This window comes from Manis pentadactyla, chromosome 14 (assembly GCF_030020395.1).
Source record: "Manis pentadactyla isolate mManPen7 chromosome 14, mManPen7.hap1, whole genome shotgun sequence".
Taxonomy (NCBI): domain Eukaryota; kingdom Metazoa; phylum Chordata; class Mammalia; order Pholidota; family Manidae; genus Manis; species Manis pentadactyla.
The window spans coordinates 7866190-7882818 of record NC_080032.1 but is presented as its reverse complement, the minus strand read 5'-3'; the positions used below and the strand labels follow the sequence as shown (position 1 = coordinate 7882818).

Genomic DNA, 16629 nt, shown 5'->3' with positions numbered 1-16629 from the left:
TTCTCCCGCCTGCTACTTCTATAGCTTTTCTTCTTCCTTCCTAATTACAACGAATTCTTAAATAGAATTCGTGCCTCATATCAAATTTACCGAGTATCATAACTCCTCCAAGTGGTAAAGATACCTCAAGACAAATGCTGGGCATAGAAGCCACAGGGCATAAATATGCAAAGAAATAAAAAGCTAACCATTTCAAACAATAAGGCTTCTCTCTCACTTACCAACTTAACATTTCCCTGTATGGCCCCGGAAGATGACTGGTTAGCCAGAGACGGGTAAGATTCCTCAAGGGAGGAACAACCTAAGACAGGCACAGTCGCAGGGGGGTCATCAGGTGAGAAATTGGGGATCAACAGAGGTGAGGCTTAGAACCTCACCCTCCCTGTTCTGAGAGAAATCTTCTGCATACGTGGATGTTTTATTGCCCTTGTCTAGCTTGGATTAACACATAGTCTACGGGCACACACCTGATCATCTACATTTGCTCTCTTACAACACTAAACTATGTTTTCTACCTTTATGTTGTATCTACCTACCACTTCAGCATTTTATTAAAAATAATAAAGAGAGAAATGTGGTATCCACATATAAATCAAGTATAAAAATCAAATGTGTATTCATATTTGAACTGACTGTTTATAGTTCATAATGCATGAGCAAAACTAAAAGTTTCTGTGATGACTGCCCTTGTACTGTTCACCATGTAACTTAGTCACTATGTAAGAATTTGTTCTCCATGTAAGAACTTGTTCGTTATGCTTCAGAAGATTGGAGACTGATGAAAATTAGGCTTGGGGTGGATTAATGATTGTGCATTGAGCATTGACTCCCCTATACAGAATTTTATTGTTGTTAACAACCATTTGATCAATAAATATGAGAGATGCCCTAACAACAACAACCAAGAAAAAGTACACACTTCCAATTGTAAAATAAATAAGCAACCGGGATGTAATGTATAGCATAAGGAATATAGTCAAAATATTGTAACAACTTGGTATGGTGATAGCTGGTACTTAGAATTATCATGTATATAAATGTTGAATCACTGTGTTGTACACCTGAAACTAATGTAATGTAATACTGTGTGTCAACTACCCTTCAATAAAAAATAATTATCTAAAAAAAAAAAAAAAATCAATTGACTGTAAAAAAAAAAAAAAAGAGTAAACAGTTTTTAGTCCTGGAACACTGAATATGAAAATATTTAGGCTTTTTGACTTGTCAGCAGTCTCTGCGTCCCAACTTCTTTAGATATTTATATCTAATGTTGAATTCTCTGATGTCATCTCTCTTACCTACATAGTTTAGCTAATAGCAGAAACTAGTCCAGAACTGTAGTGAGTGGTCCCTTTTCGAGGTTTTGTAGGTGACCACACTGACCTTATGAGCTGGTGGAGACTGAGAAGTGCCAGACTCCATAATGCCATGTGTTCCTTCGAAAGACCAGGAAATTTACCATACATTCTCTCTAATTCTAATTAAGAGAAATTTGTTTCCAAATCTCTTATTAGGCCAACACTTGTCAGGTTATTTTCTTCCTTTCTTTTTGCTTCCTTCCACCTCCTTACTCTGTAGACAGTCTCAACTTTGGCCTCCTTTTTTACCAATGAAAATCAGAAACTGCAATAAATTAGGCACTTAACTCAATTTATTAGCCAAGTAATGTTTTTTAAATCACCATTATTCCAGAAAGTCAATGAGTAGTTTGTCCTAAGTTCTTGGGGATTAAGTGCATTTTTATGTACAAGAGAGAGAAATTAATTATGAAGCCTTACTAGGCAAGGTAAACTGAGGCAGTATTTAAAAAGAACATTTCTTTTGACTATAAAAAAATTCTACTTCATGATCTTGTCTTGCTAGCCTAATTCACAGTTCTTACGTTGAAAATCATTCATTCCATTTTCAGAAGCTACTTCGGTTCGTTGAAAATCATTCATTCCATTTTCAGAAGCTACTTCAGTTATATACACTGGCCTGCATTAGTGCTCAAGTGACTATGCCAGCCAGATAAATTGGCAATGGCTTCTCTAGTTTTGGTTTGTTTTTAGCCTGCTACATTATTTCAATGCTGTGCTCTTTAAAGCTCAGTAAAAAACTAGGTCAGGGAATCAATTTAAAGAAATAATGGATACCTTTATAAAATGCTTCTGAAGAGAATAAATATTTGGGCCTTAAATATTTATGTGATTTTAAAAGTTAATATGGCACTCAGAAGATGTTTTTACAGTGTATTTTTTATGTAATTTCTTTTTAACATAAAAAGCTTTCCCCCTTATGTTTCGTAGCATTTCTTAACTATCCCCTATTGATTTATGTAAGAAATCTTCCTAAATTCAAGATTTCTTCATATCTCTTCTCTTTAGTTCTAAGTATAACTAGTCAGTGTTGAGTCAAGAGCTGCCTCTTAAGAATGGAAAATAGAATGGGTTAAAAAGAAAAAACTAACATTTATAGAAAAATGAGTTCCTTTCAAATGTGACTGTGTCCCTTATTACTCTCTTACCCAATCATTGACCTCAGAGGAAATGAGTGGAAAGCGATAAAATGGAACAGATTGACACAAAACTCTTCATCTGACAAATTATTTTCCTGTTTATAGGAATGGAGCCATTTTACAAACCTTGTATACTCTAGGTCATTATATTTTCAGAGGCTCCATGTCATATCAACCTTCTAAAGTACTCCAACTCTCTTTTTTTTTTTTCTGTAAGAAAGTAAATAGATTTTTAGACTATGCTTGTAAAATTGCTTGATTATCAGCCATAATTTCTTGACAGTCATGGTGAATACCTAGCAATCCTAGTAAAGTGACATTATTAACGTGTGTTTTCAAACATAGTAAGTGTGTTTAATGATGGAAGTTTTAGACATTTTTGTAGCATTTCATGAATCACTTATAAAGTTGTTAAAAGTTTGATTTTTAGAATTTGAAGCCACTAATTTCTTTCTAAATTTTCAATATCAAACTCTTTAATAAAAAGCTCCTGCCCTACATCCATTCATGATAAAAACTCTCAAGAAAATGGTTATAGAGGGCAAGTACCTCAACATAATAAAGGCCATATATGACAAACCCACAGCCAACATCATACTTAATAACAAGAAGCAGAAAACTTTTCCTCTAAAATCAGGAAAAAGACAAGGATGCCCACTCTCCCCACTTTTATTCAACATAGTACTGGAGGTCCTAACCACGGCAATCTGACAACACAAAGAAATAAAAGTCACCCAGATTGGTAAGGAAAAAGTCAAACTGTCCCTGTTTGCAGATGACATGATATTGTACTTAAAAAACCGTAAAGACTCCACTCCAAAACTACTAGAACTAATATCTGAATTCAGCAAAGTTACAGGATACAAAATTAATACACAGAAATCTGTTGCATTCCTATATACTAACGATGAACTAGCAGAAAGAGAAATCAGGAAAACAATTCCATTCACAATTGTATCAAAAATAATAAAATACCTAGGAATAAACCTAACCAAGGAAGTGAAAGACCTATACCCTGAAAACTACAAGACACTCATGAGAGAAATTAAAGGGGACACTGATAAATGGAAATTCATCCCATGCTCTTGGCTAGGAAGAATTAATATTGTCAAAATGGCCATCCTGCCTAAAGCAATCTACAGATTCAGTGCAATCCCTATCAAAACACTGACAGCATTCTTCAATGAACTGGGACAAATAGTTCTAAAATTCATATGGTACCACAAAAGACCCCGAATAGCCAAAGCAATCCTGAGAAGGAAGAATAAAGCCGGGGGGATTTCGCTTCTCAACTTCAAGCTCTACTAAAATGCCACAGTAATTAAGACAATTTGGTACTGACACAAGAACAGACCCATAGACCAGTGGAACAGAATAGAGAGTCCAGTTATTAACCCAAGCATATATGGTCAATTAATATATGATAAAGGAGCCATGGATATACAGTGGGGAAATGACAGCCTCTTCAACAGCTGGTGTTGCTAAAGCTGAACAGCTACATGTAAGAGAATGAAACTGGATTACTGTCTAACCCCATACACAAAAGTAAACTCAAAGTGGATCAAAGACCTGAATGTAACTCATGAAACCATAAAACTCTTAGAAAAAAACATAGGCAAAAATCCCTTGGACATAAACATGAGCAACTTCTTCATGAACATATCTCCCTGGGCAAGGGAAACAAAAGCAAAAATGAACAAGTGGGACTATATCAAGCTGAAAAGCATCTGTACAGCAAAGGACACCATCAGTAGAACAAAAAGGCATCCTACAATATGGGAGAATATATTCATAAATGACATATCTGATAAGGGATTGACATCTAAAATATATAAAGAGCTCATGTACCTCAACAAACAAAAAGCAAATAATCCAATTAAAAAATGGGCAGAGTAGCTGAACAGACACTTCTGCAGAGAAGAAATTCAGATGGCCAACAGACACATGAAAAGATGCTTCACATTGCTAATCATCAGAGAAATGCAAATTAAAATCTCAATGAGATATCACCTCACACTAGTAAGGATGGCCACCATCCAAAAGACAAACAACAACAAATGTTGGCAAGGATGTGGAGAAAGGGGAACCCTCCCTCACTGCTGGTGGGAATGTAAATTAGTTCAGCCATTGTGGCAAGCAATATGGAGGTTCCTCAAAATACTCAAAATAGAAATACCATTTGACCCAGGAATTCCACTCCTAGAAATTTATGCTAAGAATTTCAGGAGCCCAGTTTGAAAAAGACATATGCACCCCTATGTTTATCGCAGCACTGTTTACAATAGCCAAGAAATGGAAGCAACCTAAGTGTCCATCAGTAGATGAATGGGTAAAGAAGAGGTGGTACATATACACAATGGGATATTATTCAGCCATAAGAAGAAAACAAATCCTACCATTTGCAACAACATGGATGGAGCTAGAGGGTATTATGCTCAGTGAAATAAGCCAGGCGGAGAAAGACAAATACGAAATGATTTCACTCATCTGTGGAGTATAAGAACAGAGCAAAAACTGAAGGAACAAAAAGAGCAGCAGACTCACAGAACCCAAGAATGGACTAACAGTTAACAAAGGAAAAGGGACTGGGGAGGACGGGTGGGAAGGGTGGGATAAGGAGAATAAGGGGCATTACAATTAGCACACATAATGTAGGGGGTGCACGGGGAAGGCAGTATAGTACAGAGAAGACAAGTAGTGACTCTATAGCATCTTACTACACTGATGGACAGTGACTGTAATGGGGTATGTGGTGGGGACTTGGTAATGAGGGGAATCTGGTAACCACAATGTTCCTCATGTAATTGTTTATTAATGATACCAAAAAGAAAAAATATATATACTCACATGGGCAATAAGAGGAGATATCAGCATGAATATGTCAAGGAGGATAACAGGATACCCTGTCAGCTGGCTCATCATTAAACACAACTTGAGTGAAAAAAAAAAAAAGTCTTCTGCCCCTTAAGAGGGGATAGAATGGGTCCAGCCTTGCTAGTAGCAGAAATGCTTGTTTTATGGGGTCGGAGATGGGTGAATGTTATTCAAGTCTCCATATGGCTGTTAGTGTTGTAGATCAGCACCAGGAGAGTGGTTTTAGAGAAGGCCTGCTTTCAGATGAAAGTTTTAATCTGTATTTAGTTTTGGAATATAGTAGAGCAGCAGTTCTCAAATTCTTTGGTTTGTGGACCTGTTTTTATATTCTTAACTTACTGAGGACCCCAAAGAGCTTTTGTTTATGTTGGATATGTCTATATTTACTATGTTAGAAATTAAAGCTGAGAAATCTTTAAAATGTTCATAAATTCATTTAAAGGTAACAATAACAACCCAAATAAATGTTAATGTAAGTAACAATTTTGATGAAAAGTAACTTTCCTCATCCCAAAATAAAGTGACCTTATTTTACATCTTTACAGATCTGTAATGTTTGACTTAATAGATAATAGCTGGATAATCTTATATCTATTGCTTTCAATTTGTTAAAATGTGTTGTTTGAAATATCTGGAGTAAATCCAGCTTCACACAGTATGTAATTAGAAAAGGAAAGAGTATTTTGATAGTTTTTCCTGTTAATTATGTGTATTCTTGTTACCCTACACCAAAACTTGACAGGGAAGTTCTTTAAAGGTTAGTTCCAGTGTGTGGAATCTGAATCCATATCAGTGAACTTCATGTATTCTGTTAAAGCAATTGGATCTGTCTTGCTCTTTAAATGGTTCTTATCCGTACATGATTTTTGTAACATCATGCATTGGTCGTTTTGAAAATAAATTGTTCATTGAGTAATGCAGATCTTCTGAATGTAGGCATATTTCACTATACAATTTCTTTTAAAAATCACATTTGGTAGTATGACCAGTGCTCTCATCAGAAAAGCCTTTAAGTATTGGGCAGCTGTGAAATTTATGGTAGCAGATGATAGCTTTTCCAAAATTCTGATTTTCACAAAAAGCATTATGATTGGCAACTAATAATGTCATTTGGAGAAAAAATCTGCCAAATGCTTAAGTCTGAATTATCATGGTTTGCATGTTCTTTGTTCTTTCAATTAAAATAGATATTTAATGAAAAAAGTAGCTAATTTGTCTTGTAACTGAAACAGTTGCATAGTGCTTTATCTTGAGACAACCATAATATTTCAGTATGCAGCAGAAGTGTTTCACATGTATTCCTATATAAAAAATTTACTTAAGGGTTAAGATTTAATAAGATTTACTTAGTTTTTCTTGCTTTTTTCAAGGGCAGTCTAAGTGAAATTGGTGCCACCACTTTGATTGTGCTATGGTGACAACAGTTTTACCTACCAGTTCTTTTTGCACTGTTGGTACAAATGCCAGTACAGTGAGAAAAGGCAAATAATGTAGTATTATTCCAAAGTTGGTTTTGACCTCATAGAGCCCCTTAAAAGGTCTCAGAGTCTGCAGATCTCACTTTGAGAACCACAGTAGTATAATATTACTGTTTTTGGTTTAAGATTGCTAGTGGGTAAAGCCTCAAGTGTTTTTTCCCCTCTTTTTTGAGGGGATTTAAAGAATTGTTGAAATTGTGGTTAGTAGCATATGCAGAAATGTCTGCTAAGTGGTTATAATTCTTGTATCAGTTGAACATGATATGACTTCTGCTCTTATAAAGTTGCTGTGTAAACAGATTACATCATAATTTATAGTTAGACTTTCCAATAAGTTGCTTTTTCTCTTGTCTTCCTATGCCATGAAAATTCATAACGTAAAATACTTTTTTTTGTACAAATTATAGTTAAGTTCAATCCAAGTGCCATTTAGATTAACATTTACTGCTGCTTCTTTTGAAATTGTCTTAATAGAAAACATCTGTTTTGTAATGTAAGAGAGATTAGGGATAGTGGTGTACACATTTTCAGTTTGAGAAATTCAGTTTTTGAGCTTACATTTAAAAATAAACCTATTATGGGAATTTCATATAAAACCAAAGTAGATAATAGTACAGTGAACCTCCATTTAAATTGTTTTGTCAGTTATTCCTCCTGGTCAATTCTGTTTAATTTATGCCCCACTCACTTCCTCCTTCTCCCCCTCCCAATTATTTTGAACCAAATGCCAGACATCACATCATTTCATTCTTAAATAGTTTCAAATGTATCTTTGAAAACAAGGTTATAACTTAGAGAAGAAAAACCCACTGTTATCTTGGTTTCTCTTAGAAGTAGTGTAATAACTTACTAGTGCTCCATAACAACACTGTTAACCTCTTTGACTTTTTTTATTTGCATCAGTGTGTTCTCTTTCTTAGAAGCACCTAATATTGGATTGGATGTAAAATTGGATGTAATATTTTTGGAGATATATATTTTTTCCTTGAACTTTCTGTCTACCTTGGTCCCTAGACTCTCATTGTGATTATACTACTGGCAATGGCAGGAAAACCAAATATGGATGAATGGGAGTTTTTTAAATAATTATTTAAAGGTTTTGGGTTTTTCCAGGATGAAGAGACTCAGCACAGCCTTGAGTGCATCCAGGCCAATCAGATCTTTCCCAGGAAGCAGCTGATTCGGGAGGATGAGAATCTTCAGGTAATTACAGGTCACTTTTTAGAGTGAAATAAGTATTTAGCATCATATTAACTGTGTAGCAGAGCTAGTAGATTGAAGTAATGCACTGTATAATTTTCTTTCCTAAACCAAATAGTACAAATGTTAGCTGGAAAATATCTCTCCTTTTAGAAAAACTTACTTCCTGAGATTTCACTGTTTGAGTGATCCTCTCTGTCTTTCCTTCAGTAGTCTTGATTTTGAATAACTAGGCATATTTGAATTATGTGGGTATAAGCTCATCTTCTTTAGGTCTCTTAACCATTTTTGTACTGTGTTTTAAGTTTAACAGAGGATTTATTGTCCATTCATCTGACCTGTGTTTGAAGACTTTGCTTTACTGCTTCAGAACTCTGAAAGGTTTCTTCTTCCATTTTCAAGGTTCCTTTCTTTGAACTTCATGGAGAAAGCACAGAGTATGTGGGTCGTGCCGAGGATGCCATCATCGCACTTTCTAATTATAGACTTCACATCAAGTTCAAGGAGTCTCTTGTTAATGTAAGTGGTGAACAACTAGTCTCCCACTAAAGTAAATGGAGAAAAGAAGTAGAAAAAACACTTGTTAATGTTTTCAAAGAAGAATGGTTTACAGAGTTGGGTGTGAAAATATTGTGTCCTATGCTTTTCTCTCAGTTTAGTACTCAGAGGACACTAGGTTAGCAAGCAGCTCTTGTGCTTGATTTAAGATGATAGTATGGTTGTCAGCTAAGGTGTCCATTGTGTTTAGTTACACTGCATGGTTTGCACTAGGTAATGCTGTATCATAAAGCTTTATAAGGACGCAAAGGCTGTCTAGGCTTTTATTCCTCAATCTTTAGTAGTTACCAACTGTCTCTGTTGAGATAATTTCCTGGACCTTAATGTCAAATGATGAAATGTACTTTGAGCTCAATACCTACTCATTATAGGATGAAGTTAGTTACTCTAATGGTTACTTAGTGGTATAAGTATAGATGGTATAAATACAATGTTTATTTGCATATTGGACTATATATTTCTGAAGAAAAGGAAGGCTTTCAATTCTTAAAAGTACATTTATCCTTATCAGTTGTGAGGGTACTTTCAGTGAACTGTGCTGCCATCATTAATAGTTTTCAATAATTTGTGGCCTTTCACCACAAAAATGTGAATGTTTATGTGCTACCACTGAATGAATGCCTCCTTCCTCCTTCACTTGCTGGGATTGTGGCTTGCTTTCTGCACTTCAATTCCAGCACAGAGAAGTATATTATGATGTCTTATAAAAGCTCAGGACTATACTTTGGTTCAGAGTTTGTGTTTTGGGGTTTATTTTGGGATTCTTTGAAATCTGTCACCTAAGTTCATATTAGTTAGTGGTCTAAAAGTTACCCAAATCCTTCTATACATTCTTTCCTTTATCAAAAGACTCAAATGGCTGCCATTTTCTTTGTAGCTGGCATTTATTAACATGGTACTTATTCTTTGTAGTAAGCATTTATGTCCAGGAACCACTGTGGCCTGAATTCCTTCTGATTTCTAGATTTGGGCTGTGATCATAGATACTGCAATAGTTTTATGTGCATCACTAAAAATGCACACTGGATTCATCAAGGAAATAGACATGCTGTGCTTCCCTATCATACAGTACTGTGTTCAGAGGAGGTCCATTTGGAATTTGGTGGTGGTTGTAGGAAGGGACAGGATAGAAATACCTATAAAATCCCACCAGCCAGAAATTACCCATCAGCTACTGTGGAAATAATGACAGTTTTAATTAGTAGACTTACTCAATTTAACTTTGTGTTTAAATTATGTTTAAATGACTGGAATCAATGAGATTGTAATTAAGTTTAAGTTGCTTCTGGGGATGATATAGTTTCATATCATTGCATTTTTCCAGGCAGTCTCCTGTTTGTCAGCTTACTAGTTTTTTTTTTGACCATATTTTCTTTTTCTTTTTTTTTTTTTTTTATTATTGAAGGGTAGTTGACAACAGTATTGCATTACATTAGTTTCAGGTGTACAACACAGTGATTCAACATTTATATACATGATAATTCTAGGTACCAGGTATCACCATACCAGGTTGTTACAATATTTTGACTATATTCCTTATGCTATATATTACATCCCGGTTACTTATTTATTTTACAATTGGAAGTGTGTTTATATATATATATATGTATATATATATTTTGTGAGGGCATCTCTCATATTTATTGATCAAATAGTTGTTAACCACAATAAATTTCTGTATAGGGGGGTCAATACTCAATGCACAATCATTAATCCACCTGTCAGCTTACTAGTTTTATGGCCAGGTATTTCAGAGGCTATTTTTTAGATGTATTTGGAAGTAAGGTCTTTTGGAGGGAAAACATGGATTTGATCAGGTTATTCACTAGCCTACAGTCTTCCAGCATCTCTTTACTACTTCTAACATTTAATTACTTAGCATGGTGTCAGGCTAAGTGGTGTGATCCTTGGTCCCTGCCATCTTTTCTGTATTTCCCTCTTTTATCCCCTTTCCTTTTTGTATTAGTAAAACCACACCTCTGAGTTCATTGTCTTTATCTGTTAAAACCCAGTTCAGTTGTTAACAACTTCTGTAAGGCCTTTCTCAGTCCTAGTTCCCTCTTTGACAGTTTATTATACTCTCCTCTGGTTTCTGTATCTTGAACATGCCTTCATAACATTTACCAGATATATTAACAGTTTTTTTGGTTATTCATCTTTGTATCTTCAGAATCCAGCATGTCTCCTGGGGCCATCGTATTTAGTAATCATTAAGTGAACTGAAGTAATTATGGGTCTGAAATGAATATTAGACCATTTTTAAGCCCCTTTTGGACTTAAAACTCATCTTAAAACAACGTATTTCTGACTGAATAGGCCTACGTCGTCATTGTCTCTAAGGGTAGCTTTATGAACAGGTTGTTGACTGGAATTACCGATCCTGCTTTGTAATTGAGATACAGTATTTAAGAAAACATACTGGTTTGTCATTTTGTTCTGTTTTGTTTTTTGATGTTTCCTCACCTAAAATTGTTGTCTGAGTAACCATTATAAACCCTCCCAAGCACAGAGCCTGCCTGTCACTTAAAAAGCCCAAGATAATGGCTTTGCACAGACAGTAATTATGCAAAAGTGTTTTGGCACTGCAGTGACTTTAAACATTTCAGATTGAGAGAGACTAGGATTTCTCCGTACAAATAAATTGATTTCATCACAGTTAGTGTTAGGTTTCCTGAATCCTGTGGTTATTCCAGGAAACAGTGGTTTCCTGCACTGCTAGGTCCTGATGGAGACCAGAGACTTGGTGGTGCTATTCCTCCCTTTCTCTCCTTCTATCCTCTCTCCACAGGTAAGTATTTTAGTACAATATGTAAGATCAAGAGACCCATCTTATAGGTTATTACATCTAAATCAAACACATTTCAACCATCAAAACCCAAATGTGCCAGTATATTTTGTGGCATGCCCCAGTTGCATCATTTTATAAGCTTTTAAATCAACACATTTAGCACTTTAGAAAATTATTTGCCATCAGGTTTCAAATAGCTACCTGATGTCATATGTTTTTTATTTCACAGTACATTGAATAAAACATGTCTGTATATTTAGACACCATGACATCATTACTTTAATCTACACACATTCACTTTGGATATCAAGTTCTAATTCTTAGGGTAAAGAACCTTGGTAGTAGAGTTCAGTTGTAGTATTTAAAATATGAATTATTCACATTCTTTGCTTTTCCCAGTGATATTTTTACATATGTACAGGTATATTTCTTTGCTCAGATAATTTATAAATAAGTGTTGAAGTCAAGTTCATGAAAGCTTAAAACAGTTTTTGTTGTATAATTCAACAGACTGCCTCTCAGTCTGCTGCTTCTGAAATCCCAGTAAGTAGCACGAGAATCCTGGGTGGTTTTTGTACCTTTGCTTGGAACAAATGGGTGTTAAGTGTGAGATGCTTACCTTGCAAACCAGCACACTGTGTCCTGTCTGCATGAGTTCCTTTCCTCTTACTAGACAAGGTTCTGGTGGTACCCTATAGTAAGAACAGTTTGTGGAGTGAGGATGTAAAGCCCCACGGTTCACACATAAGCAGATGAAATTGTGACCTTCAAAATGTAAACTGAATTTCAACCAAGAATAATTTATAAAAGCAGCGTGAGTATTTAAAAGGACCTTAAAATTTCTGTTTCCAGGCTGGTCTGTTAATGCTTCTGAGGAAAAGGGTAGAAGTGTAGCAGCGGGAAACACCTTCCTTAGCATTTTTCCATTGTCCAGCCACACTACAGCAAAAACCTTTATTCCCTAAACATCAGGAGAAGGTTATTGTTAACACTTAATGTACTTAGGAAGAGTAACTTGTAAATATCAAAGGTGAGCCATAAAAAGTTTGGGTCTTTAACCTGTGACAGTCTTCTTCTGACTAGTTTTTAAATGATAAGATTTAGTTTCTGTATATTCCACAGTTTATTACAGTCTTAGGTTTAGACTCATAACTTTGTTTTCACTCTGTTATTGCCACTTTTACTTCAGATGAATATGTAAGATTAATATGCCCATTCGGGCTACAAAAAGGGCATTCATTTTTAAAAGGTAGACATTATCCCACTTTTAAATTCTGTTACCTAAAAATAACGCACACAGACCATATGTACACGCATACACACTGACTCACATACCCAGCATGAATCAAGCTAAATATAGTGCAGTATGAGATTCCTTCTGGAATGAGACCGTATTGTGGATGTCTGATACCTATGCATGTCTATTGTTTAGCTACTTCTCCTCTGCTTCTTTTAATTGATGTTCTTACGAGTTTTTGTGTCCATGATGTAACTTTTGGCTTTTTGAGGAATTGATTAACAGCACTGAATGTGTTTGCATTGTTTTGAGCATGAGTTAGATGGAATTTATAAGAAAAGCACGGTAAAGGGAGATAGAATTACCTGACAGGTAAAGGAGAAAGGAGCAAAGAGAAAATGAGTTGCTAAGAGCATTGAATCACTGGGCTACAGAGGATTTGAATGTGACTTTAGATTTTTTACTATTCTTCCATGGCTAGAATTGCCTGTAAGGAATCTTGGTTTGAAACAAAACAAAATAAATGAATACTGTTTTCCTCTTGAAGATCCCTGGTGGAGAGGCCATTTAATTATGGAAGAAAAAACAAAGTAGAGCTCATACAGAAGGGAAGAATCATCTTAGAGGTAGAAAAATGCACCATACATAATGGAAGGAGTGTGGGCTAGAGGACAGACATGGATCCTGATCCTAACTTTCCCTCTAGCTTATAGTGTAGTGCCTTAACCTTCTGGGTTATAAAACGGTCTGGCTCTTGAATCTGTTGTTCTTTGCTTATGAAGTTGAATGTTGGGTATGTCTATTTACAGAAATAGCAAGAGGTTCTCTTCTTATGTGAGGAAGTGGAGAAACCTAAAGCAGTGGAGTGGGACTTAAAGTATAGAAACTTAATATGTTTTGGTTGGATGTATGAAGGGGAAAAGAAGGCCAGTTCTGTCTCTTCAGAAGAGGAACATTAACATAGAAAGAAGAAAAAAGGGGGATGTTCATTTGATAGAAAATCAGGTGTTTCTCTCTTATGTGTTCCTGTGCTTGTTGCATATTAAACTTCCCTGCATGTGACAATCTGTATGAGTATTAAAATATGTCTTCCATCTCTGTGACTTGAATACAGATGGTTGTTTTGGTGACTTTATAGTATCTGTATACGAGCAATCAACATTTTTATCCTTTAAATTTGCAATGTTAAAATATGTGAAAATTTGTATATTGAATGCATTTTAGGTAGCAGATGTTTTGCGTGTTCTGAGGTATTTCATTATTCTTACCCTAGAAATCTGGGTCTAGGTGCTTGGGCTCTGGTCCAGTGAGAGGGATATAAAGCTTATCTGTTGTTTGTAGCAAAGTAGCACAGGCTGGTACACTCTTTGCAGCAGCTGTGAATAGCATCAGTTTGTTTTCAAGTTTTCTAGCTATAAGGGAAGGTGATCAGAGGGAACGTGGGATGCAGGTGACTCACTGTCACTCCACCTCAGCCGTCTTCCCATTCCCTGCGTCTGCCTAAGTTGTGACCATCCAAGGTTCAGAAATCAGAAGGTCATGGCATATTGGGAGGTTGGAAGTTTTTCTAAGTCAGGAAACAGACAAAAGTTTGGTTGGTAAAATTTTAGAAAATTGAGATTAGGCTTCTTACTAATTGCCAGTCTGGCCCCACTTGTTTTTGGTGGGGGTTGGGGGTTGAGAGGAGGGGCTACATAAAAAAACAAACAAATTTTAAGAGATTGGACACCCAAAGGACTGGCCGAAGAACAAATCAGTATCATCTTCTAATCTCTATCTTCTTAATTTCCTGTTCCTCCTTTACAGTTTATCCCTACTGATAGATTATTGTTGGGGTTTTTTTTCCCTCATAGATGTACAGGTCTTGAAATAATTTTTAGTCACATCATTTGCAGTTTCTCACAGCACCCCAGGGTTAAGGACTTTAAAAAAGAGGGCCAAAGATCCTTTTTTCTGGGAACACAGGCAAGATTTCTTACTCTTTCTCCTACTTTGAGTCCTATCACAAGTAAGGGAGTTTTGTAGATTAAAGACTTAGAACTAAGTAAGAAGGCTCTCTAGTCCTGAGGTAAAAACTCCCAAGGAAGATCTGAGTAATTTTATTTTGCTTTCTTCTCTTCTTTAATCCCTGCCTCAGTTTCCTGTTGTTTTTTTCTCTCAGACATTGAGCCCTGGGCTGCTGCTTGCTCGCACATCCTTGTTCTTAGAGTTCTGTACTGACTCTGACAATTGCATGGCGGAGCAGGGTTTGTTGGAAGCCTTTTTCTGAAACTGGCTCAGTTAACATGAGGCCACCCAGTACAGGCAGCACTCTTCTTGTTCTGTGTTGCAGGCTGCCAACCTTTTCTTATGCTAAGCACAAATTATTGGAATGCTTCTTGCAACTCCCAGAACCACATTTTGGCTGGGCATGATGCATTTAAGAGGCAGTGGTCTACCCATTTCCAAGGAGTGAGAGTATCTATTATTTTACCAGGCTTTCTTTAGAAGTTCTGGAAATAGCTTTTTGAGGCCAGGGGTTGAAAGTCGGGATGAGTTGAGGAACAAGGAGAGTATTCTGATGTCAACCTGAGGATTTGTCATCCTGTCCAGATGCTTTCCCCACATCTGTCTCACTCTGATCGTGCTCCACTGTTTTATGTACTCCTATGTTCAGTAATCTACTGACCAGACTGGCAGGGAGAGAACCATTCCAGATTGCTCATGCCTAAGCCCCACTTGGAAAATAGGGCTCCTAGTATTTTGAAGCAAATTAGACCTCGCTAGTTTTAGAACCTTTGACCACTGTATGATCTGCTCCCTGCAATATCTGTGGGTCTGTTCTGCTGAGTAGACAGCCTGACAAGGAACTTTTTCAGGCTACTGTCTCATGATCATTTCTGTGTAACCTGCGGGCAGTTGAGATTTCCAGTCTCTTTTAGGATGCTCTTTTGCTGACACAGAGCCACAAACCCACTTTGTCATTGGGGGCAAACAAGTATAGTCCTTGTTGCACCTTGATCTGCAATTCTTTTCTTTAAACAAGGTAGGATTAGCATTCTGGTTTCCTTTGGCTTCTGTGTCACTGCAAATCACAGCTAGCTATAGCATCTAATGTAGGACTTTGAGAGATGAGGAGGGGAGTTTGATAACTGAGAGATGGTGTGTTGCTTGCTCTTCCGGACGTAGTGCCTTTTCTGTTTGTTGGCTTTGTGCTGTGTAGAGATAAAGGGAAACCCTCATTCACTCAGCAGTAACTCACTTGAGTACTATTGATCCAGATAAATTTGCAGTTCTGTTTGCTTCTTTCCCCATAGAGCTTTTTAATCATTTTTGTTGGACACATTGAAGAACTGCAGGGTCAATGCCTTTTTGACTAATGGGACTTCATCTTTTTTACTTGCAGGTTCCATTACAGCTCATAGAAAGTGTTGAATGCCGTGATATATTTCAACTTCATTTGACTTGCAAAGACTGCAAAGTTATCAGGTATGTGGCATGCTTATGCTGCTGTTTAGCTTAAGTATTTAGGAAAATATTTTTTAAAGAATGGGTCCACAGTTTGGTAACAGAAAACAGCCTTGTTATGAATATTTTATGAATACTTAGTGCCTGAAATACTTGATCTTTAGGCTACTTTCCTATTTGAAAGGTGTTTTTAAATTTTTTATTTGGAAATAATTTCAAATGTACAAAAGTAAAATTAGTACAAAGAACACCTGTATTGTTAATATTTTACCCCATTTGCTTTATCATTTGGCGGGATCTATTGTGTGCATGTATCTGTGATTTTTTTTTTCTGAATGATTTGAAAGTAACATAATCATGGTTCCTCTCTCTGAAATACTTTAGTGTACTTTCATAAGACTATGGATATTTTCTTCCATATCCACAGTATCATTAACAATTACACAATTTTACATTCAATAATACTTTTTTAAGTTCTTTTTTTATTTTGGTATCATTAATGCACAATTACATGAGCAACATTATGGTTACTAGACTCCCCCCATTATCA

At 36.1% G+C, this 16629-nt stretch overlaps 1 protein-coding gene across 14 annotated transcripts in view; it reads left to right on the top strand.

The window, feature by feature from the left end:
* MTMR3 (myotubularin related protein 3) overlaps positions 1-16629 on the top strand; it is a 144709-nt gene that overhangs the window by 84706 nt on the left and 43374 nt on the right. For 9 of the 14 annotated variants that reach the window (XM_036908816.2, XM_036908821.2, XM_036908820.2 and 6 more), the window contains 4 exons: positions 7963-8052; positions 8452-8568; positions 11906-11938; positions 16018-16100. In XM_036908816.2, the coding sequence (XP_036764711.2) occupies positions 7963-8052; positions 8452-8568; positions 11906-11938; positions 16018-16100 (323 nt within the window). Of the gene's footprint in view, positions 1-7962; positions 8053-8451; positions 8569-11203; positions 11396-11905; positions 11939-16017; positions 16101-16629 lie in introns of those variants that run through there. The other 5 variants (XM_036908825.2, XM_036908822.2, XM_036908819.2 and 2 more) reach the window with 2 other exon arrangements.